The 25,793-nt window shown below is 45.6% G+C and overlaps 1 protein-coding gene across 1 annotated transcript in view; it reads right to left on the bottom strand.

The window, feature by feature from the left end:
* LOC308166840 (pre-mRNA-processing factor 40 homolog A-like) overlaps positions 1-24,745 on the bottom strand; it is a gene marked incomplete at both ends in the record, with an annotated part of 51,611 nt that extends 26,866 nt beyond the window's left edge. Inside the window, 2 exons of the mRNA XM_080541163.1 lie at positions 6,104-7,191; positions 24,454-24,745. Of these exons, the coding sequence (XP_080397289.1) occupies positions 6,104-7,191; positions 24,454-24,745 (1,380 nt within the window). The remainder of the gene's footprint in view (positions 1-6,103; positions 7,192-24,453) is intronic.
* Positions 24,746-25,793: the final 1,048 nt, after the last annotated feature.

The following is a 25,793-nucleotide window of genomic DNA, read 5'->3' as shown; positions in this document are numbered from 1 at the left end:
CTGTGGGCCTGGCAACAGTGATGTTTACACAAGCGATCCTGATAAGGACATAGAACCATACAGACCTGGTCATGGAAGGAATGTGTTTGAAGATTAACTAACTGGCCAATTAGTGCTTTAGAACGTATGTAGAATACACCCAAAATAACTATCAAAATATCTGTGCATTCTAAAAACATAACTGTGTGCATATGCTTACTGGTTCCTTAAAAAAACATTAGAATGTGTGTGTGTGTCTAAGGTCGTGTTAGGCTGTTCAGGACACCGTTGCAGACAGAGTGTCCAAACACTCCCACCATGACAAACGACCGGGGGGTCAGAAGAAGAAGATAACACACTCGCACGGACATCGAAAGGAGTCGAACGCCACATTCAGACATAAAACAGACGTTTACCATAAAACCTACGAGAGGGACAGCCCATCCCAAAATGTTAAAGAAAAATAGATATAGACTGTGGTCCCAGGCGAAGGGGGGCTTGTCCGGTGAAGCTTCGGCAGTGAACCAGCAATTCTGGTCTGCGGAGGTGAAGCTAGATAAGACCCCTTTCCATGGAATGAAATGCTATTGTATGCTGATATTATTGTTTGCCGATGTGCTCGAATAAATATTCTCTTAAAGAACAGTTCAGTAGTGGTGCCGAATATTTGATTGGATCATTTTATCTTAGAAGTTATATCAAGGACGTCTCGTTGAGATTAAACGGACTCGCTTGTAAGTGACGACTCAATTAAATCAATTCTGGAGAAGTTGATCACCTTACATTAGTTGGTATGTTATGGTTGTTAATTGGTAGGTTATGGTTAGTTGGTTTGTTATGCAGAGTGTGCGAGAGATATACACACACAAACCAACACAGTCTCACACTAAAACAAACACACTCTTCCTCATACTGTCATTCTCTCCCTCACATGAGGCTCACCACAGACCAACAAAGTATCACACGCACAAAAACACTATAGTATCCATCTGCGCGCATCAAATCCATCACCCGGAAATGTGATTTCCGGGTTTTGGACCACGTCATCGTAAGCGCGTCGGTAAAAGAAACCGCGAGAAACCGCGAGATTTTGAAGGATCTTAAATGGATTTTAAAAACACGGCGACATTGTATAGGACATTTAACGAACAATAATTTGAACACGCAATTGATAAGAAGAAGAAGAAGAAGAAGAATTACAAATACAATGGCAAATGCAGCTCAGGTGAGAATTTCGAAATATTATTAATGAACATGTTATAGTTTTCAGATGTGTATTTATTATTTAGGTTGTTGCATGTGTTACGCGGCTGTTTCGCACGTAGTTTTGTTCATCTGGCTTGGCTAATTGGGTAATCCTATGTGGTTTAGCGTTATCAGAGATATTAGAGAGATATTAGATTAGATTCAACTTTATTGTCATTGCTGAGTACAAGTACCAACAACAAAATGCAGTTATGCATATAAGATGTACAGCTGGCAGGGCTAAAAAACGCTGCGTTGTCTTCAACCACTTAATGTAATTTAAAAGTTCACAATAGCTACATTCTCAGATGTCTACCGATTACTTATCCCCCTATTTTTATTGCTTGTTTTCTTGTTTTTGAGAGCTGACTTTTTGCAGGCGCCGAGCTGTGGTCCCGAGCAGAGGGACGACTGGCCACCAACAGAGCTGTCCGTGTCTGACCACTGGGGGTTGGACACAACACTGAACACTACACTACACTGGACACTGGACACAACACTGAACACTACACTGGACACAACACTGAACACTACACTGGACACTGGACACAACACTGAACACTACACTGGACACAACACTGAACACTACACTACACTGGACACTGGACACAACACTGAACACTACACTACACTGGACACAACACTGAACACTACACTGGACACTGGACACAACACTGAACACTACACTGGACACTGGACACAACACTGAACACTACACTGGACACAACACTGAACACTACACTGGACACTGGACACAACACTGAACACTACACTACACTGGACACAACACTGAACACTACACTACACTGGACACTGGACACAACACTGAACACTACACTACACTGGACACTGGACACAACACTGAACACTACACTGGACACAACACTGAACACTACACTACACTGGACACTGGATACAACACTGAACACTACACTACACTGGACACAACACTGAACACTACACTACACTGGACACTGGACACAACACTGAACACTACACTGGACACTGGACACAACACTGAACACTACACTGGACACTGAACATCTGTCATTACGTGAAGCGCATTGAGTCGCATCTTGTAAGAAATGCGCTATACAAATAAAACTTGTATATACAATTGATTTGATCCCTTGTACACTTTTTTGGGCATTTGTGTTGCAACACACGTATACATTGTGTTTGACCTAATAAAGTCCCACACCTGGGGTCATTGACATTCTTTTATTTATATACAGTTAGGTCTGGAAGTATTTGGACAGTGACACAATTTCCATAATTTTGTCTCTGTATGCCACCACAAAGGATTTGAAATGAAACAATCAAGATGTAATTGAAGTGCATACTTTCAGCTTTAATTCAAGGGGTTGAACAAAAATATTGTATGAAACATTTAGGAATTGCAACTATTTTTATACACAGTCTCCTATTTTCAGGAGCTCAAAAGTAATTGGACAAATTAACAATCATACAGTAAGTAAAATGTTCATTTTTAATACTTAGTCGAGAATCCTTTGCAGGCAATGACTGCCTGAAGTCTGGAACACATGGACATCACCAAATGCTGGGTTTCCTCCTTTGTGATGCTTTGTCAGGCCTTTACTGCAGCAGTCTTCAGTTGTTTGTTCGTGGGTCTTTCTGCCTTTAGTTTTGTCTTCAGCAAGTGAAATGCATGCTTGATTGGGTTGAGATCAGGTGATTGACTCTGGCCATTGCAGAATATTCCACTTCTTTGCCTTAAAAAAGTCCCGGGTTGCTTACACACTATATTTTGGGTCATTGTCCATCTGTATTGTGAAGCACCATCCAATCAACTTTGCTGAATTTGTCTGAATCTGAGCAGACAGAATATCCCTAAACACTTCAGAATTCATCTGTCTGCTTCTGTCTTCACATCATCAATAAACACTAGTGACCCAGTGCCATTGGAAGCCATGCATGTCCATGTCATCACACTCACCAGTGCATTCTTTTTTTCTCAGAATGTACCAAACAGTTAATTTGGCCAGTATTAATGTTCCTACTATCTCTCTGATGGATTTTTGTTTTGTTTTTACAGCCTAAGGATGGCCTGTTTCAGTTGCATTGAGAGCTCTGTTGACTGCATGTTGTGCGTATACAGCAACAGCCTCCAAATGCAAATGCCACACTTGGAATCAACTCAGACCTTTTATCTGCTTAATTGATAAAGAAATAATGAAGGAATAAATAGCCCACACTGGCCCATGAAACAGCTTTTGAGTCAATTGTCTAATTACTTTTGGTTATTATACATAAGAGCTATAATTCATAAACCCTTCCTTCAATTTGGATGTGAATACCCTTAACCTAAAGCTGAGAGTCTGCACTTTAAGCCCAGTAAATTCTGTTGGAAATCTCATATAAGATACGTTAGATCCAAAGTATCAAGGAGTATTGCAGTATTGTGCAGGGCAAAACATATTCTGGAACAGAGGATGTTGTACACTCTATATTGTTGTCTTGTCTTACCCTATTTGAGTTACTGTGTGGAGATATGGGGAAATGAATATAAAAGCACTTTAAACCCATTGATTACACTACAGAAAAAAGCTATGAGGATTGTACATGAGGTCGGATATCGTGATCACACTAATAACTTGTTCCTAATGTCAAAAATATGAAGAAAATATGAAGGAAAGCAGAAATATTGCTCTATTGCTCTATTTAAAAAAAGGTTTAAATTATTTTTAATGAAAAAGTATTAGAACGGATGATACTGAAATATATGTATTAATTAATTGGATTATATAATGTAAGCATAATTGTTAAGTATAAACAGGGGTAGGACAGGCTTCTTCCTACTCCTTTTCGAACAATTGATAGGACTGTACTCTACATATTAGTTTTTTCCGTAGTTTTCACTGTAGTAAGGCCGTAGTAAGGCGATTCATGGTTTACTCCTAGTGTATCCATCTGCGCGCGCATCAAATCCATCACCCGGAAATGTGATGTACCATACGTCATCATACCGCGCCTGCATATTTGCATATCACATTTCCGGGTGATGGATTTGTTGAGCGCAGATGGACCCTACTCCAAAAACACACAGTTATCCCACACTGTCATTCTCTCTCTCACACTCTCACACTCTCTCTCTCACACACACACACACACACACACACACACAAAAACGCACACACTGCCCTACACACTCAGTCATAGACACACAAATGCACACGGGTAGGTTAGTGGATTGTGTGTGGGGGGCAGTTAAATAATGGCTACACATTCTCTCTCTCTCTCCCCTCCGTCCCTCTCTCTCTCTCTCCTCCGTCCCTCTCCCCTCCGGATCTGCAAAGAGGAGTGGACCAACATCTCTCCTGAGATGTGCACAAACCTGGTGACCAACTACAAGAAACGACTTTTATATTTAAAAAAAATATTTTTATTTTATTTTTCGGGATTTGTTGGTATTCAGACTTTCACTGTTAAAGTAAACCTACCATTAAAATGATAGATTGTTCATTTCTTTGTAAGTTTTTTAGTTTTTTTTTCTTTCCTAGCACCAGGGGAGCCCCCCCTCCCAAATGTTGTTGTTTGGTACCTGTACTATATCAATGACAATAAAGACCATTCATTCTGTAACCAGGGAGTAGCTAAAAGGACTGTAGAATTTAGGAAGGGCTGGTTATCTAACTAACTCTGAGCTAAATAGGCAGTGTAGGAGGATAGAGGTAGGGGGCGCCAGCAAACCTTTAGACTAGCATTACCATCGTTAGCATTAGCATTGGAATTAGCATTAGCATTAGCATTGGAATTAGCATTAGCCTTAGCATACAAACAACTAAACACACGGTAACGGTATCCCATATGAACAAACACATTTATTTACACAACTGATGTATACATCCCCAGATATATACACTCCCTCCCCGCCGGCCACACACACACTCAATCACTCACTCACAGTACCTAGCCTGGAAAGGCTTAGAGTCTGGCGCTGCAAGGAGCGCGTTGAGGCCTTGTTGGAGCTCGCATGTGCTTCGAGGAAACAGCAGACAAAGGGGGGGGGTGACGTAGCAACGCGAAGGGAAAGGGCCTTCTTCGTAGTCCGCGCCGAGGTGTGAAGGGCTCAGGTCCGGGTGGTTCACGGTAAACTCCGATGGAGTCAGCGTTCGGTCGCAGTCCGCTCGTGGAGGCGGCGGTTCTGTCCAGTTTGGCGTCTCGCTTGGTCCAACGTTAACAGCCGGCTGCTGGCAAGGCTGTCTAACGGGGACACAACTAAACGGGCTATCACAGTTCTGAACTCGATAATCACTCTTGGTCTTCAGCTTCAGCACGGTGTGCGTGTTACTGAATCCGCCATCTTAGATTGACTTCTCGTTACTTCTCTCTCGTTACTCTCTCTCTCTGATTCTCGTCACACACTGACTCACAGAGCACTTCCGTCTCTATATATACACCACCGAACCTAGCATCCGGGTCACGGACACACCCCGGATATACCACGTCATTAAACATATACATAAACATTACAATAACAATACATACACCTTCATAAACGTACAGGAATAGTATAGAAAATAATAAAGTAAATAACAGGGGCAAAATAGGGCTGGTTTGGGGAAACTAAACTGGCTCTAAACTGTGGGCCTTCACAACAGCCGCCCCATGAAACCCTCGGTTTCAGTTAACTAGGGAAGGCACACTGGCTAGGCTGCTCTAGCAGCGTGAGGTAGGAGGTGATAGTGTCCTTCGTAATTGGAGGGAGCTCAATCAGGCGTGCCACAGGTCGGGTGTAAGTGCGACCACCAACGTCCACGATGGCCGTCCGCACCCTTCCATCCGGACCCTGCAGGACCTTGGTCACTCTGCCTGTCTGCCAGGCGGCGCGTGGAAGGGACTGATCGATCACCAGTACCACGGCACCTTCGGACAAGTTGTCTCTCTCCCTCAGCAGAGTCTTCTGCTTCTCCTCCTTCTCCAGGGCGCGGATGTGCTCCTCGAAGCAGATCAGAGCGTCTTCCTTGTCCATGTTCTGCAGCTCCTCGTACTCAGCGAAGGTGGGGTTGTCCAGCAGGTACTGCTGGGCCTCGGACCAGGTGGTGCGGTAGGTGACGTTGGCCATGTTGTCCAGAATGTTCTTCAGCGCCTCCCAGTTCCTCTTCCTGAGCTGCTTGGCTTGTTCCTTCTCCTTCTTAGCCTTGTAGGCCTTAAACGCTTGCTTCTTCTCACTCAGCTTGGGCAGGGCGCTGTAGCGTGGGTCGTTGATGATCATTCTCATGGCTTGCTCCCATGACGCGTTGGATGAAACACCCTTCTCCTTCAGAAGCTCTTTGAAGGCCTGCTTGGCCTCCTCTTTTGGGTTCCACTTGTACGTTTTCTTCGCCAACTCCGGCCTTTCCTCCTTGGAGGCGTCTACAATACTGGCTGAGACTTCCATGGCTGACGTGTACTCGACGGAGTTGACGGGTGCGTCAATGCTGACCTCGGCCACGTGAGGGTGCATGGCCACCTGCAGGTGTTCCTCGGCAACAGCTGTTGCCGCCATGGCCTCCATGTCCATCATGGTCGCCATGGTAGCAGCAGGATCAACCTGAAGAGTGGGGACGGGGGCGGTGCCAGGAGCTGCAGCTTCTACCGTCCCATTCTCCTCCGCTTTGATCATCGCTTCAAGATCTTCCAGCTCTTTGGGCTTGGTCCACCGGGACTCCTTAGTCTGGGAGTTGTAGTAGTAAGGCTTTCCCGTGTCAGACTTGTACTCCTTCCACGGGCACTTAGACAACATTTGCTCAGCAGGAGATTTCAGGTCGTCTGGTTTCTCCCCTGAGGACTGTTTAGTCTCTGTGTTGTAGAAGTAGGTCTTCCCATCCAGAGACTTATGCTCTGTCCACAGAGACTTCTTCTTTGGTTGGTCATCCTGTGGTGAACCATTTGTGGTACTAACTGTTCCAGGTGCACTGGCAGCAATAGATTCCACTCCAGGCGGTCCGGTTGGTTGGTTTGCTTCTTCGGTTCGGACATGGAGGGATGACGTAGCTCTCCCGTCTCTATCTCTCCCCTCGGTAGCGCCTTGGAGGGCCCACCCAAGCGCAGTCTTAACAGCCATCGGGCAGCCTCGTGGTCCTCTCAGCGGAGGACGGAGCGACACGATCAGTTCAGCGTTGTCCGAGCCGATGAGAAGGGTTGGCTCCGCTCCTTCTATCGGATGTAGGTCTACTCGCCGTAGGTGGGAATATCTTGCGCGTAATCTCTCCAGGGGGTAGTCGTAGCGGGAGAGCGCTAGCTGGTCTGCGGTGAAGACATTCCGAAGCCGATATCTGTCCGACGGCCGCCCCGCCGGGGAGATAGAGAAGTTGATTCTCGCCCCGGTGACCTCTTTAAGGTCGCGACGTATCGTGCGCAGAGTCAGCTTCTCCGCAGTCCCTTGGAGCCCCAACTGGCGCACTGCCCCCTGGAGAAGGATGGTCCGTTCCGACCCGTCGTCTAGAACGGCGTACGTGTCGTACACAGCGTTGTTGTGGTGAAGTCGGACCTTCACCACCTTCAGTAGGACCTTGGAGCCGCTGCTCCGGGCTGGGTCTAGGTAGTAGACAGGTGTTGCCTCTTCCGGTGCGCTACCGGACCTAGGGCTTCTGGTGCCCTCCGTGGACCTGGCGAGGGAGACCTCGTGTAGGATGTTGAGGTGGACCTCCTCACAGCGGTTGCACTTTCTCCTCAAGGTGCAGTTCTTAGCCAGATGGTCGCGCCCACAGTTCCAGCACCTCTTGTTCTCCTCGAGCCACCTCTGCTTGGCCTCGGTACTCAGGTTGTTGAAGTCACTGCACTCATTGAACCAGTGCTCGCTGGTGCAGTACGGACATGGCGGTGGACCTCTCCGTCCCTTTTGATGGGGTTGAGAGGAATCCTTTCCCTCAGGTCGGGCTTTCCTCTCTCTCCGAGGCTCCTCCTCCGTGTGCAGCACTCCTACTGGGCGTCCTCTGTTCGAGCTCGGCCCGTCCCAGCGGTCTCCCTTCTCCCTCTCCTTCTTCGGCTCAGCGTAACCCATGGCGTCTACGTTGGTGTCATGCACTTCCTCCAGTAGGAACTCCGCGAAGGCAGCCATGCTCAGACCCAACTTCCCGGGGTTACGAACGCGCTGCTGTCGCCGGAACCTCTCCTGCCGGAAGCGTGGGATCTTGCGGAGCAGCCGCTCTACGTTGGAGGTGCTGTTGATCTCGCTGGCGCCAGCTGGGCCCTGCGTCTTCAGCATTCCAACCAAGGTGTGCACGCGGAGCGCGAAGTCATCCAGCGCCCGGTCATCCTTGATGGGGGCCTGCTGTTCGAGGGCTTGCAGTTCAGCAAGGGCGTGGTTCCAGGGACGACCGTAGCGGGCATCCAAGTCGGCGAGCGCTCTGGTGTAAGGTGTCGGTGCGGAGGCATGGGCCAGAACCATGTTGTGGGCTCTGGGGTTCCTCACATGCTGAAGGAGAATCGCATATTTGTAGGACTCTGAGCAGGAGTCGTCCAAGAGCGTGTCTAGGCAGATGCGTAGTTCCACATACTGGCTCCTGTCCTCGTCCTTGAAGAAGGGGAACTTGGGTCCCTCCACCTGGGGAAACATCCTGTAGTGGATGATCGGGGCTGGAGTGACGGTCTGGGTGTCCGGCCTGCATGCATTTTGGTTCCCTGGAGGACCTAGGGGTGTGCTACGCTCTTGGTGAATGGCTCCCCTCCCGGGCAGCGACGCTGGCTCCCTCTGGGCCGCATAGCGGTCGGGTCCCTGGTCCTCTTCCTTCCAGGTGGTCAGCTGGGCCTGTAGTTGGACAGTCATGGCGGGGGTCATGGAGCCATCGGCGGGGGGTTCAGGAGATGGCACTCGAGAGGGCCGTGCGGAGGATGCTCTGGAGCTACGGGCCGACGGAGCTCTGCTGATGCACACGTCGCGCATGGTCTGCAGCATTTCCTCCATCTTCTCCGCGTGCAGTTGCTCTCTCTCCATCTTCTCCGCGTACAGTTGCTCTCTCGCCATCTGCCTCTCCGCCGCGCGTTCCGCCCTCTCCATCTGGAGGCGCTCGCGCTCGAACTGGATGCGTTCCCTCTCTAACGCCTCCTGGCGCTGTCTCTCCGCCGCACGTTCCGCTCCGTTCATCTGGAGGCGTTCACGTTCTAGCGCCTCCTGGCGCTGCCTCTCCGCCGCGCGTTCCGCTCCGTCCATCTGGAGGCGTTCGCGTTCTAGCGCCTCCTGGCGCTGGAGGCGTTCACGCTCGAACTGGAGGCGTTCCCGCTCGAACGCCATCTCGGCCTGTTGGCGCATATATTCTGACAGCGCGGCACTACTCCCTCTGGAGTGTATGCTATCCGCCCCAGAGGCAGAACTGCCCACGGAAACCCTGGACCGGGAGGAAGCCACTGAACGGCAGGAACTAGGTCTCGAGCGCGCCGTACTGGGAGGCAGATCGTTAAGGCTGAGGCCCTCCCTCTTCCGCCCGCAGGCGCTGTCGGACCGGGCCTCTCCTTCCTGCTCTTCCGTTTCTACGGCAAAACCCTGCTGTTCTGCCATCTCATCCTCAGGCTGGTGCTCGTTGATGGCTGTCTCGGTGCTAGCCACCCGCGCGCCGGCGGACACCTCGGCCTCTCCGACCACTGTATCCCGTGGAGTGCGCTCCTCACTACCACTCAGTGAGCTTTCGAGCTCAAGCTCATACTCCTGTAACCTCGGAGGCAACCGCGGGACTCTCTGTGGTCGTGGCTCTGGCTCAGGGGGCGGAGAAGGGGGGGTAACTGTCTGGTCTGGTTGGCTGCGCTCAGCCATGCTATCACTACACTACCTATCCGGCTCGAAGGACCAATTGTAACCAGGGAGTAGCTAAAAGGACTGTAGAATTTAGGAAGGGCTGGTTATCTAACTAACTCTGAGCTAAATAGGCAGTGTAGGAGGATAGAGGTAGGGGGCGCCAGCAAACCTTTAGACTAGCATTACCATCGTTAGCATTAGCATTGGAATTAGCATTAGCATTAGCATTGGAATTAGCATTAGCCTTAGCATACAAACAACTAAACACACGGTAACGGTATCCCATATGAACAAACACATTTATTTACACAACTGATGTATACATCCCCAGATATATACACTCCCTCCCCGCCGGCCACACACACACTCAATCACTCACTCACAGTACCTAGCCTGGAAAGGCTTAGAGTCTGGCGCTGCAAGGAGCGCGTTGAGGCCTTGTTGGAGCTCGCATGTGCTTCGAGGAAACAGCAGACAAAGGGGGGGGGTGACGTAGCAACGCGAAGGGAAAGGGCCTTCTTCGTAGTCCGCGCCGAGGTGTGAAGGGCTCAGGTCCGGGTGGTTCACGGTAAACTCCGATGGAGTCAGCGTTCGGTCGCAGTCCGCTCGTGGAGGCGGCGGTTCTGTCCAGTTTGGCGTCTCGCTTGGTCCAACGTTAACAGCCGGCTGCTGGCAAGGCTGTCTAACGGGGACACAACTAAACGGGCTATCACAGTTCTGAACTCGATAATCACTCTTGGTCTTCAGCTTCAGCACGGTGTGCGTGTTACTGAATCCGCCATCTTAGATTGACTTCTCGTTACTTCTCTCTCGTTACTCTCTCTCTCTGATTCTCGTCACACACTGACTCACAGAGCACTTCCGTCTCTATATATACACCACCGAACCTAGCATCCGGGTCACGGACACACCCCGGATATACCACGTCATTAAACATATACATAAACATTACAATAACAATACATACACCTTCATAAACGTACAGGAATAGTATAGAAAATAATAAAGTAAATAACAGGGGCAAAATAGGGCTGGTTTGGGGAAACTAAACTGGCTCTAAACTGTGGGCCTTCACAACACATTCATTCATTCATTCATTCATTCATTCATTCATTCATTCATTCATTCATTCGTTCAGATTGTTCATTTCTTTGTAAGTGTGCAAACGTACAAAATCAGCAGGGGATCAAATACCTATTTCCCCCACTGTATATGTGTGTGTGTGTGTGTAAGGTTCATGCAAGTCTTGCTCTTTATTATTGCATTATTAGCTATCGGCCAGGGGGGTATTCCACGAACGTTGATTAGTATATCGGCGATAAAAATAAATGCTGCGATCAGGCAACTCGAGATTGGAATTCAAGCCTCAGGTGATTCCTCGAACGAGGATCAGGCTTGTGTCATGAGTGTTCATAGAACACCGGCTTAGAAATCCTCGATATGGGCGCGTGCACGCAGGCATAAAGAGCCCCGAAGAGTCGAACTGTCGAAATGAAGATTGATCTTTATGAAGACGAAAAATAAGATGTAAAATAGTGTAATACTGCCGCAATTAACAAGGCGAGGGAAATGGTTTGGCAAGAAATTGCTCACCGATTAAATGCGTAGGTCATACTAGCCCCAGTTATTGTTATATGTTCATATTTTAATTAAATAATATTTACTACTGTGGTGATATCAGCAGCAGGCTACAAACCGTCATATCGTCACGATGGCCTAGTGGTATTGACCGCTGCCATGGTATTTATTCGTCATTTTAAGACGGTGGTTCAAATCCCTTCAGACACACTTTTTATTGCATTTCGTTGTCTGAATCTAATCTAAAATCTAATCTAAACAAGTATATAGGCCAGGGGTCGGCAACTAAGTTTGGCCTCGGGCCCCCAAAAAATTGAGCCACTAGATGGCGGGCCCGAACATAATCAAAGGCTAAGTTAAGTAATTGATTGTTAAAAAAATATGACGTTCTAATGCTTTGACTTTTCTTTCGAAAAATGTACACATCGCTAGTCAACTAACACAGCTTGTTTTGTGAGCCTGCTAACAATGTAAAGTAGTGTTATAGTTAACTAGGTAGCAGTCCAATCCATTACGTTGCAGTATTTTGGCTTGACTAGCGAGTTTGTGTTATGATTCTCAACAACGTTGAAACGTAGTTTCACCCTTTTTCATATTTTTGAATAATAAATGTGTGGACTGACGATGTAGCGCAGCCTAACTTATTCTAATGATTATTTAACATACTTTTGTTCTGATAATTATTCCCCCCTCCTCCCAGACAAGGTCACATTATTATTGGATTGGTTGTTTGCGTGTCTGGTGAAGTTAGCTAAACATTTAACCTGCTAGCTAGCAAGATAAACATAATGTCACTCTTCAAAGGTCTAAAGAGGAAAGTTGACGGTGAAAACAGGGCATTTAAAGAGGAATGGACAGTGAACTATACGTTCATCCTACCTGGTTTCATCAATGCAAAGCCGTTGTGAGACTCACATTTTACGTGCTCACAATGTTCCCTTTCTATACATGCGAGTCGTCCTTTTCTATGAATGTGATAAAGACGCACGAGAGGAATCGATTGATGCATAAAAACCTTGAGAACTGCCTGCGGATTAAAGTGACGTCCATATCACCAGATATCAAGCAAGATATCGGCAAAAACCGATGGGAGATGCCACTTTTCACATTAAGTGAGTACCAAGCCTGTCGTTATTGTATTTAATAACCTAATTGTATTTTGTATATTTTGAATGAATGGCTCATTGTAATTATTATCCCTAATAGCGTGTTTGCTCTGTCGTTTCAGGAGCGTATAGTAGGCCTATGCACCACCACCCCTCGCCCTCCAAGATCAAGCAGATTCTGCTTTTTGTTTGCGCCGATTTTGTTGTCAATGTTTTTCAGAAAATTAAACTGAATTTGCTTTGTTACTGTTCATATGTGTGTTGCAGTCACATATACGTAAACATTACGTTTGAATGGTTTACTGAGCTTGTGTTATTTCTTTCAAACCACACACCGCATGTCGGCTATTTCAGCACCACGTGTTGTCCACCTACTTATGATTCACCATGAGGGGTTCAGCGTCAGTGCGCTTCGCTGCCTGATTGTCTGTCCCTGTGTCATTCACTCTCAACATGGATAAAAGTACAATAAGCATTATTCAGGTGGAGGTCGATTCTCTATTCGGACATTATAGGCGCTATATGTGGGACTGTCGGTCCGATATTGTAAAAAAGAAAAAAAGTGGATTCTCAAAATAATCTGCTGGGCCAAATATTATTGGTGATGGGCCAGCAATGGCCCACGGGCTGCCTGTTGCCGACCCCTGATATAGGCTATAAAATGATGGTGCAGGCTAATTTACAAGAACTGACACGATTACAATGGTGTTTGAAGCCTTTCTGAGTAATGGATTCTGATGGAATCCTTTTTTTTATTTTATTTTTTATGATTTTTATTGAAGGGTAGACAAGACAGACATGAGTAATCATCAACAATTCTTCCCTTCAGGTTTTTTTCTTTTTTTTAAACAAATGATACCCTTTCCCTCCCCCCTCCCGTTCCCTCCCACCCCTACTTTGAAAAGCCTAACAAATACAGGTTCTGTGCACATTCAATTTTGATTCCAGAATGAAAAATACAGCAATGAATCACAGCGGCAAAATGTATGCATACATATATATACACCATTGTAAAGGATAAGAAAATAGAAAATAAAATAAATAAATAAATAATAAAAATACAAAGAGGTACAATGCAATGCAGTACAGTAAATTATAATACGATTTAAAAAATGGGGAAAAGACTTGGCCATATCAATATTAAGGAAAACTTAGCACTAAATTCTTCTCTCAATCAGGGGGGAGTGTTTGAAGGTCGGTAAAATAATTTATCAAGCATTGCCATTTCTTATAAAACTGGTCTACGGAGCTCCTGAGAGTAAATTTTATTTTTTCAAGTTTGAGGAAAAAGACAAGGTCTTTAAGCCAGACCTTAAATGATGGAGGATTAGGGGACTTCCAATCTAACAGTATCCTGCGACGAGCCAATAGTGAGGCATAGGCCACAATATCAGCTTGTTTACTAGTCAGAGTGGCGCGGTCTTCCGGGATTCCAAATAGTGAAATTAAGGTAGAGGGTTGCAAATCTTTTCCTAAAATGTCAGACAGGGTTTTAAAAACAGAGGTCCAGTAATTATTTAATTTGGGGCAAAAATAAAACATGTGAGATAGATCAGCAGGAGTGTTGTTGCAGCGGTCACATCTGTTGTCAACATTTGGGTATATCTCAGCCAGCCTGGCCTTGCTAAAGTGGATACGGTGCAGGACCTTAAATTGTATCAGCCCGAGGCGTGCACATGATGTCGAAGATTGTATCCTATCAACAGCTGCATCCCAAGACTCGTCTGTGAGTTCCGACCCCAACTCAGCCTCCCAGGCTAATTTAGTTTTCAAAAGAGTGTGAGTATCTAATGACATGAGGTGATTGTACATTTGTGAAATTATACCCCTTTGGTTGGGCAAGGTTTCCAGACACTTGTCCCAAGGTAGTCTGGGGGGTAAATGTGGGAAAGCTGGGAACCGGGCCTGAACAAAATGTCTCACTTGAAAGTATCGAAACTGGTCAATTCCAGATAAGGCATATCTGTCTTTCAAGTTCTGAAAGCTAGAAAACACATCAGATTGGTACAGATCTTTGACAGAGTCAATTCCCCTTCTCCCCCACACGAGAAACGCATTATCAATCACCGAGGGAGGAAACATATGATTGTTTGATAGTGGGGTCAGAATGGATGGAGATTTACATTTGAAGTGTCGCCGAAATTGAAAAAAAAAAATTAGGGTGGAAAGTACAATTGGGTTGGACGAATGTTTGGATAGGGACAGCGGCAGAGAAGAGCACAGCAAAGCTCGGAGTGATGTCGACCGGCAAGATCCGGCTTCTAACAAACACCAATTAGTCTGGGGTGCATGCATCCAAAATGTCAGTTTATGTATATTGGCTGCCCAGTAATAGTATAAGAAATTAGGAAGGCTGAGCCCACCTAGCCGCCGGTTCCCCTGAAGCACCGTTCTGCTGATCCTGGGGACCTTACCACCCCATATAAATTATGTGATGGCTTGATTTATAGAACAAAAAAATGATTTGGGGATGAAAATTGGAAGGCATTGAAAGACATAGAGAAACTTAGGCAAGATATTCATTTTAACACATTGTATTTTATCGACCAATGAAAGAGGTAGGTTATTCCATCTTTGGAAGTCAAGCTTCATTTGGGACACTAGGGGGGTCAAATTGGCTTTAAGAAGTAAGTCCAAAGAGCGGGTTATGTTAATGCCAAGATATTTGAAGCCGGGTTTGGTCAGATTAAATGGTATTTCAGTTGACTGGATCTGTAGGGCAGGAGTGTTAACAGGAAAACATATGCTCTTTTGGATGTTAAGCTTGTAGCCCGAAATAGAGCCAAAGCTTTGCAAAATGGAGAGGATCCCTGGAATGCTTACCACAGGGTCGGTTACATACATAATAAGGTCATCTGCATATAGGGACACCCTATATTCTGTACCTTCTTGTCTAATACCACAAAAAGCAGGGGAAGCCTTAAGTGCAATGGACAGAGGTTCGATAGCTAGGGCAAAAAGAAGGGGAGATAAAGGACACCCCTGGCGTGTTCCTCGTGATAGTGGGAAATATGTAGATCGATTGCTATTGGTGCTAACACATGCTTCCGGGGAAGAGTACAAAAGACGTATCCATTTGCAGAACCCATCACCAAAACCAAACTTTTGTAGTGTTGTGAATAAATACCTCCATTCAACTCTGTCAAATGCTTTTTCGGCATCTAAGGAGATGACCGCTTCAGGCATTTTTGATGTCTGTTTAGAGTAAATTATATTCAAAAGTGATCGAATGTTAGAAAAGGAGTGTCTCCCTGTTTGATCTTCTGAGATGATATTTGGGAGAACAGTTTCCAAGCGGGTTGCCAGTGCTTTTGCCAATATTTTCACATCAACATTAAGCAAAGATATTGGGCGATAGGAGCCGCAGTTGGTGGGGTCTTTATCCTTTTTAAGCAACAAAGAAATTGAAGCGTGTCTTAGAGTGGCTGGCAAAGAACCACGCTCCATGGATTCATCAAAAACATTTAGAAGAAGGGGGGCCAAATTTCCATAAAATGTCTTTAAAAACTCAGTGGGGTACCCATCTGGGCCGGGTGCTTTGCCACTTTGCATGGTCTTAATGGCTTGAGCTATCTCCTCCAGGCTGATTGGTGAATCAAGTGCACTTGCAGTTTCCCTGGTAACCCTTGGGATATCCAGGTTGTTAAAGAATGTATCAATGTCTACAGCATCTGTCAATTCGGATTGATACAAAGAAGAACTTTGGTGGTGTGAATTGAGTATCGAATGTTGTCGTGCGACAAAATCGCACACCGTGTGCATTGGCCTTAAGAATGCTGATTCACATTCTGCTGCTGTCACCTATTCAATTATTGACGCTCTGATGCTATTGTATATACAGCTATTGTTGATTGTTGTCTATATCCTGCTTATTCTTTTATTGATTGTTGTTTATATCCTGCTTAATTTATTATTGATTTTGTATTCTGCTGCAAAGCCAATGTCTAATTGAACCTGTACCCAATAATTGTACTCCTTGTATCCGTACATTAATGTAATAAAAGCAAATCTGATTCTGATATACATACATCTCTTTCTCTCACACACACCTATCCATCCGTCTGTCTGCCTGTCTTTGTGCATGTCTGCCTGTCTATCTATCTGCCTGTCTGTCTCTCTGCCTCTCTGTCTATCTTTCTGTCTGTGTGTGTGTGTGCCTGCCTGTCTGTCTGCCAACACACACACACACACACACACACACACACACACACACACACACACACAGACTGACTGTGTAAAAGGCATCCAGGAGGTGCTCAAGAGGAGGGAGTGGCTGATGAGACGATGACCAGGATGTTGTTTCTGGGGGGTTCTGGTTATAGGGATACCATTTGTTATGATTGATATGCTGCAGGAGTATAAGGACTCTCAAATCCAGAGACGGAGCTATAGATGCAAGAACTGCCCAGTCGTTTAAAATGCTCATTTTAACCCTGCGTTCCACCTACTATACAGTGTTTTTTTTGTTTTTGTTTACCGCAAGTCACATCGTGTTCACAACATAGCAGCTTTCACAAGCTGGAATGACCGAAACATTTGCTTTTTAATTATTATTTTTTTTCAATACTGTCACTTTGCGCCCGGACGAGTACATCGCGTCTGTAGTGTTAGCCGATGACAGGTGATCCACCCCCGAGACCTGGATAAAGAAACACAGCCATGGAGAGGGCATCATGAAAGGCCCCAGCCCTGACCTGCTGCACCTCTGCCGCGGCTGTGTGGATGGAACCAGATGGAATTGCGTTCACTTTGACATGGCACTCAAGGTACCGGGAGAGGTTGAAAGAGGAGGTGAAGGAGACTTCTGGATACGAAATGAGTTTCATTTCGGTGCTCTAATGAATCCTGTCTCCTCGGTCCGTCCTGAGCAGCGGTTTGAACATAGGTTTATTATTTTTTTTACCTTTCACGATCATGAAAGAAATCACATTCATGTTCTCTGTGTCTACAGATGCACATCTAGAGGCATGAACACGTACCTCCGCTCCCCCTATGTCTCTCCCCCCCCCCCAACACACACACACACACACACACACTCAGCTCTCTCTGGCAGATGTACACACAGACGCAATCACATAGATATTCTCACTGCTCCTCTGCTCTCGTCACGCCTCTCTGACTTTCCCTCATTGTCTGAATACAAGGCGAGGAACACACACGCACACACACACACACTGCAATTATACCATCACCATACAATACAATTGTGTTTTTGGTGGAGGTTCAGCATCTGTGAAATTAGACATGGGTTTACAATAGGCTATTCAATAGTGATCTCTGTCATACAGCTGTATGTGTGTGTGTGTGTGTGTGTGTGTGTGTGTGTGTGTGTGTGTGTGTGTGTGTGTGTGTGTGTGTGCGTGTGCGTGTGGACTGAGACAATGAGGGTGTAGGGTCTATTGTACAGGGCTCTTTTGTTGGTAGTGTGGTTCATGTTCCTGCTGTTTAACTTGTATTCGTTCATGCAGTAGTCGACTGCAGCAATCTGCCTTTCTGTATTTTCATGTATCTGAAACACAGATTGGTCTGCTGTCACTGTATGAAATTAAGGGTGCGTGTGTCTGTGCACACTGTGTGTGTGTGTGTGTGTGTGTGTGTGTGTGTGTGTGTGTGTGCGTGTGTGTGTGTGTGTGTGTGTGTGTGTGTGTGCGTGTGCGTGAGTGATAACATCTCTACAGCAGCAGACATTCAGGATAGAACAGCCTTAGATGTGTCCTGGCTATTATTCATGACAATGGTGGTATTCCTGTCTGAGATGGCATTGTCTCTAACATTGAGGAACATGGCAGTTTATTTCAGCTGTGCTTCACTTTGTGTTTCAGTACTTTGGTGTTCATTACTCTGGCGTTAAAAAATCAACTACACACTTGCTTGTCAAGCCAAAATATTGCAATGCAGTGTATTCAGTGAGTAAAAGTCAGAACATTTGGATCGGTTGCCGTCATATTTTGGAAGATGAGGGAGCAAATAGCACCACACACATTACTGTAAGTTGTACACAGTTGTTCATGTGTCACAGCTTGGTGAAAAGGTCCGCATGTCAATAATTTTGAAACCTCGCAATCAATTTTTTGGGCATAGGGCTAATATAAGTGATGAAGAACCCACGCAATATCTTAACCAGCAGTTTTACATTCACTAAATACCTACAGTTTGTTAGCAACTTGGGTGGTGGGTAGTATTCGTATGTGTCTGGCGTTTCCCTTTCGATACTCCCAACCCACATCCTCATAAATAGCCATGTGCGTGTGTGTGTTTGTTGACAAGACGGAAGTCGCCTTCAAGTACTTTATCCACAGAGAAAGTTTTGTCAATCAACATACTATGCATGGGACAGTGGTCTGTCGGTACATCTTCTGCTCTGTTTTTGGGTAAGTGAGTTACATGCATTGTTTACTAAGCTGTGTATGTAGTGAGTTACATGCCATAGCCAAACGTGTTACTTTGTTAACTAGTGTAGTGGGATTAGATACATGCTAAGCTGTGTCAGGGTTTACTAGGCTAGCCACACAGGTGTTAGCTTGTTAGTTAGCTAGCTTTGTTAGAAGCTTGTTTGTTTGTTTTTCGTTAGCTGAATTGGCGTGGTATGGTACACAAGTTATTTTGTGTGTGTATACTACGCTAGCCAAACAACTGTTAGCTTGTTAGCTAGCTAGCTAGCTTTGTTAGAGATATTATAGAAAAGGTAAATGCTTTTGTAATTGATAATGTTGTGTGGAATCAAAAATAATGATTAATTCACGAACTGCACATCACTCATGTCTGTAGGTTTGCTGTAGAATAATGTGGATTGCAATTATTTCACTAGCCTATTTCTTTCAGTGAAAGTATCTAGGATGACTTCAACAAGTACAGTACACTATGTTCATGAGAGTCTATGGAAAGCATGCAACCCTACACTATAGAAGTGTCCACACCTCTGACCTGAAATGTGTCTTACAGAATGACGAGGTGAGAGGTTCTGAGAGATGAGACCTTGATGTGAGTCACCACTACTTCAGGTATTTGTCAGTCATTGTATTAGCAATTCTATTTTATGAACATAGTAGTATTTTGTTAAAATGGTGTGCAAGTGGGCAATCATTTTAAATACTGTCTTCTATTTCTATTACAGCTTTTATGCCCAGATGGGATGGGAAGGAACTACACACGTCCCACTAGATGCTTTATGGACTAAATGATAAATGCATACACACAGACACATTATTATTGTTTCCTTTTACCATTTTGTTTTCTCTTGCAGCTGCAATATCGACTGAAACTGAAGCCTAATAATTGCACTCTCGTGTACTTGTATAATGGGATGTAATAAACCTTTGGCACACATGGTAATGAAATGAAATCATAAATCTTGAATTATTATTATTATTATTATTTAGCAATTTAAACATGTCAGCCCTGTAAGTTTGTTTCCTGAGAGTTAGCTGACAACCCCACTGACAGATGACAGTTTTCCAGATATCTTTAAAGGGACAATGGAACTGGCTCTACTGAGCTACCGTGCTGCACAATTGGTGTGCGGGGCCTCTCCTGCTGTGCTCCTCATGGGCCGCAAGTTGCGTACCACACTGCCACACATTCCATCGGGAAAGGACAACAAAAGAGTGATTAAGAAACAGCAACAGCTCAAACTGGAACAGAAAGAGAACTATGACAAAAACAGCCAGGAGAGTGGAAGCTCTTTTGGAAAAAGATGCAGTGAATTGAGGATCATGATACCTGGAACAGAAAGGCGACTGTCCTGAAGGAAGTGAGTCCCAGATCATTCACATTCATATTCAAATGTGAAGATGGACAAGTGCTCAGGATGAACCACAGGAGTTTACTTAGGACTCAGGAGAACTTTCAGGAAGAAGGTCCTGAGCTCAGTGTAAGTCCTGACCAACACACTGATGATTCTCCTCCACCAACCACAAAGACTGACACACCAGCTGTGAGAAGGTCAGCTAGACCTCGGAGACCACCAGAGAGACTGATAGAGGAAGTATAACCTTAAAGATGAATGTAGTTTATTTTTTATTGAAAGGTTGTGTGTTAGACAAATGTTTTATATTGAAAGTTGTCTTTATGTTAGAATAACATAGTTTATGAAAGGAGATGGATGGTCTTTAGCACGGCTATATATATCATCGACCTGTAGAGGTCACTATGGATCCTCAGAGTTATTACACCTACAGGTATTAGAAGGAGTCAAAGAGAGTTGTGGCTATATGCCATATTAATATACAGTATGCCATATGTGTGTTTGGGAGAAGCATTCTGAATATTATTATAGCAAGTACTATTACAAATTATTTCGGCTCTGATGCAAAATCGGTAGCAGGTGATGTCAAATGTCACAGTGGTTTTGGATGTTTTATTAAACAGTAGAAGCAAATTGTTCCACCCAGCTACTTTCTTACTGCAATTATTTTTGTTTTTATTGTTAGGCACTTTTACTCTGATTCATTAAGAAGATATCCTTTGCATAAACGTCTCCTTTCTAGCAATATATCAGCCAAGGTTGGGGTGTGAGAGAGACAGAGGGAGGGAGAGAGTGCAGGCATAACCATTAAATTACATGCTTATTCCACATAATTGTACATACTCAGCAATGACTAAATGTTTCATACCCATTCAAGTGTTTCAGATTGACTGCTATGCTGTTAATGGGATGACAGATGACCAGCTAATTAGTCCCCAAGATTGGAGACCGGATAGCTATTCCGCATTACAGCAGAAGAGAAGTAGCTGCACTCGAAGAAGGAACACCCACAACTGTCTCCAAAGCTACAGAAAGCTTGATGACAAAACTAAAACAAAGACGGGCCTTCAAAAACACTCGAGGGGATGATCGCTCTGTAAAACTGCTTCAGAACACAAATGCTGTAAAAAAAGAAGCGCCCTTATCAAATGGGGTTGTTCGAAGAAGTTAGGGACTCTTTCATTCAAGTTCAAGTGAAAAGAGGAGGCGGCACCTGACACCTACAAGCAGAAAAGACTACCACAATGGCAGAGTTGAAGGAAGTCGGAAAGGACTTATTTTTTCCCAATGGAAAATGTAAGCTTGGTGATTTGAAAGAATTTGATTCCACAATGAGGGACTTCACCGAAGAGGAGCTTGATCCGTTGCTGACACTGGGTCAACATTATGAAAATCGAAAAGTAAAACTGATGAGACTCTACCTATCTTGTACAAGGACTGACACTAGAACACCCTCTGCTGCTCATTCAACACCTAGAACACCCTCTGCTGCTGCTTCTACACCTAGAACACCCTCTGTTGCTGCTTCTACACCTAGAACACAGTCTCTTGCTCATTCAACACCTAGAACACAGTCTCTTGCTCATTCAACACCTAGAACACCGTCTCTTGCTCATTCTACACCTAGAACACCCTCTGCTGCTGCTTCTCTGCTTGGAGCTGCTTCCACAGCTGGTGGAAGTCAAACTTGGGTTGAAGAAAATTTCCTTTCAGCAGAGAAGATGACGAAAACCCTCTTGATGATAATCTACCACTAACTCTTGATGATACTCTACTAGGCCTAGTTCATGTGGATTTCATCCTCAGTTTCCTTAGACACATTTGAACAGTTTTGGCATTAACACAGATCTGTACATGACAGTTTTGCAACACACAGGAACATCTTCCTGTCTCACATTTGCCTAGTTTTCAACTGCAGTGGACTACCTGCAACACACTATCAGGGCCTGAATTTGTAGTAATTCAGGTCATTGTTAACTCCCCATCCTCGACGTGCCACCCATTGACGTGATTTTTATTCACGTGAATGACGTGATTTTTATTAGCACAACGGCTCAGCACCCCGACTTGGGTGTGCTGGCGTAAAGTCAATTCACGTTCAAAAATAATAACAGTAATAATAATAATAACGCTCAGCCGGCAGAGACAGCCCTCGGCTTCACGTCTCTCTCTCTCGCTTTCCCCTTTCGGGAATCGATCAGCCGGCTGGTAAATGTAGTCTTAGTTTCTGCAGGATCTCTCCACCAAGTTCACTCCGCCTCCTTCACTACCGGGGAAGCAAACACCCTTGCCAGACCACGCCCGCGGTGGCGCGGGCGATCACGTGCCTATTTTCCAGAGTCCATAGAATCGAAACGTACGCACCTTAAGTGCTCGGGCAACTGTTCCCGAAGCTCCAGGCATGAGTCTCTAACATACTTTTGTGTGACGTCAATAGACCAAGGGAAACCGTGTTATCGATTGATATCGACTCCTTATATACGAATATCGACACTCGGTTAGGCCTTAATGCAGTCAGGGAATCCTTCAAAAGAAATCCGCACCCGAGGAGACCAGATGAGGCCTGTCTCATATTATTAGAGTTGGGTCTCACAAGGAACGACTTTGAGTTTAACTCCAAATTTTATCTGCAGGTGCATGGAACCGCTATCTGGAAGAAGTTTGCTCCAGCCTATGCAAACATCTACATGGCAAATTGGGGGCAGAATGTCTTCCCCAAATGCGTAAAACTTCCAGATGTCTACCTCAGATATTTGGATGATATTTTTGGAGTTTGGTCACACTCTGAGGCGGATTTTAAAGATTTTATAACTGTGCTTAATGGCCATCATGAATCCATTACAGTTAAATATAACTTACAAAAAGAAGAAATTGAGTTTTTAGATACAGAGGTCTATAAAGAGGAGGGGGCTCGGAGGTTGGGAACGAGGGTGTTCTTCAAGCCGACGGACACTCATGCCCTACTGCACTAATGGCATATTTCGTCCTATTTTGATGCGGTAAAAAATGCTAGAATCGACTGTGTCCCACCTGAGCCTGCTTTTTGTTGCTTTTGAATTGCTGATGTGTGTATGTCAGAAATATGTCTGTTGTCTGACTTGTAACCTTGTATTTTCCTGTCTATCTTCACAGTGATTCTTCATTCAACTTCAGTGAGCCTGACAATGAGCCTTCTACAAGCACTGGGAGGGAGAGGGGGAGGGGGAAGGGTGCCAAGCCTGCAAGCACTGGCAGTCCTACTGCTACTGTTACTAACAGGAGGTAAGCAAAAACAAGATGTATTTAAGTAGCTATTGGTAGGTTTTATACATTACACAGTGTGCACACTTTATAATGTGTGAAACTGAAAGAATTGTTGTTCTCAACATATACAGTACATATTTATTTTCATGTCACTTTCTATCTGCAGCTCTGAGTCATACGGTGAGCCAGTTTTACTCCGTTTGCAAATGTTGTAAATTCTCCTTTCTCTTTTTTTGTCAAACAGCACACCTTCAACAGCTGCAAAGGGGAAGCGCAAGCGCCAGACAGACAGGGCAGTGTCTCCGCAAGGCCAAGCCGCAGCAGGAGAGCCAGAGCCCTGGAGAACTTTAGGTTATTTACATAACCCTGGTTCTCTGAGTAGTATTCGTGAGTATCTCACTATGGGAACGCCCCCTGCGTGACCTCATCAGAAACTGAATTACACTGCGCCAGCCCATTGGCTGGCCCAGGCGACGCTTGTGTCACGAGGGACGGGGACCCTCCGCCTATATAAGGCGTACACACGGCGTCTGTCGTCATTCAAAACAAGCAACCTCTTCCTCGCTTCTAAAGCAAGGAGGGTGGTCCGGTGAGATACTCACGAATACTACTCAGAGAACCAGGGTTATGTAAATAACCTAAAGTTCTCTTTCATAGTATTCGTTTCGTATCTCACTATGGGAATATACTTACTCCCGTATTAACAGACCTGCCTGTAAAACGACAACTGTCCCAGAATGGACCCTCACACTCTAGGAACTACGTCCTAAGAGGAACCCAAACTGAGGACTGAGTGTGATAGCGTTGGAGCCGTAACATCCAACCTATAAAATCGTGACCGTCGCGGTGGGGGTCCAGGCCCAGAGAGGCCACCCAGCGCTGGATGCCTCTCATGTACAGGCGCCCCAGGGGTATGGCCACCACAGCGGAGGTCATTAAGCCTAACAACCTCTGGCATTGTTTGAGGGTAACTACGTTGCCCCTGCGAAACAGCGCTATAGTCGCGCGCATCGTCTCCACTCTTTCTGGAGACAAAAACGCCTTGGCTCGGATAGAGTCCAGTGCGAGCCCTATAAACGCGATGCGTTGGGAGGGTGTCACCATGCTCTTTTCCATGTTTATTCGGAACCCCAGACTCGTTAGGTGTTCCGAAATGACCGCTGTGTGACGCGCCGCCTCCTCGCGGTTGGTGGCTGCCACTAACCAGTCGTCGATATATGTGGCCACTCTGATACCCCTCTGTCTGAGAGGGGCCACTGCTGCCTCGGTGCATTTTACAAACACCCTTGGGCTTAGTGACAGGCCGAAGCGAAGGGAAGGACCACATATTCGTACGCTATCTCTTGGAAAGCGAATCTCAGATATTTCCTGTGTGGAGGATATATCGGAATGTGGAAATAAGCGTCCTTCAGGTCGATTGATGTGAACCAATCCCCTGCTTGTATGAAACTTAGCAGGGAAGAGTGTGTCAACATCCTGAATTTGTATTTTCTGAGATGCTGATTCAAGACGCGGAGGTCTAGAATAGCCCTCATGCCCCCCCCTTTCTTTGGGACCAGAAAATACTTTGAGTAGAAACCTCTGTGGGTCTCCTCGAGAGGTACAACTGTTATAGCTCCTTTCTCCCTTAGAATGGAGATTTCCTCCAGGAGAATATTGGCTCGTTCGCCCTGAGCTCGAGAGTACAGTATTTCTCTGAATGGGGGTGGAGCGACACAGAATTGGAGCCTGTAGCCCCTTCGTAGTGTCCTCAACACCCAGTCTGACTGTGTGCAGTCTGCCCATTCCCGCTGATGCGTGGAAAGCGGGCTGGCTGGCCACACCGTCACATGCGAGTTGTTGGCGCCCCCCCGCTGTGCGCGGTCAGGCCGCTTTCTGCATCACAGCCGCGGGACGGGCTAGTCCCACGGTCTGCGTTATGGCAGAGAAAGATTTGTTTTTCAACATCTCTTTTATTTTTATGTTTTTCAACATTGTTAACAACGCCCTTGGCACTCTGCCTGGATGCGCTTATCGGGACATTTTTAATACATTATGCATTAACGTGCTTGAGTGACAAACAACTTTGTAGTATGAACAGTCTCTCAGCTTTCCCCCGGAAGGCGTGTGAACACGGACGCCGACCGTGGTCTTGCACTTTGTATGGAACATGTCGTACCGAACT

This window comes from Nansenia antarctica (genome assembly GCF_963989245.1).
Source record: "Nansenia antarctica genome assembly, chromosome: 10".
Classification (NCBI taxonomy): Eukaryota; Metazoa; Chordata; class Actinopteri; order Argentiniformes; family Microstomatidae; genus Nansenia; species Nansenia antarctica.
The sequence above is the reverse complement of the archived record's forward strand: the minus strand, read 5'-3'. Positions and strand labels throughout refer to the sequence as shown.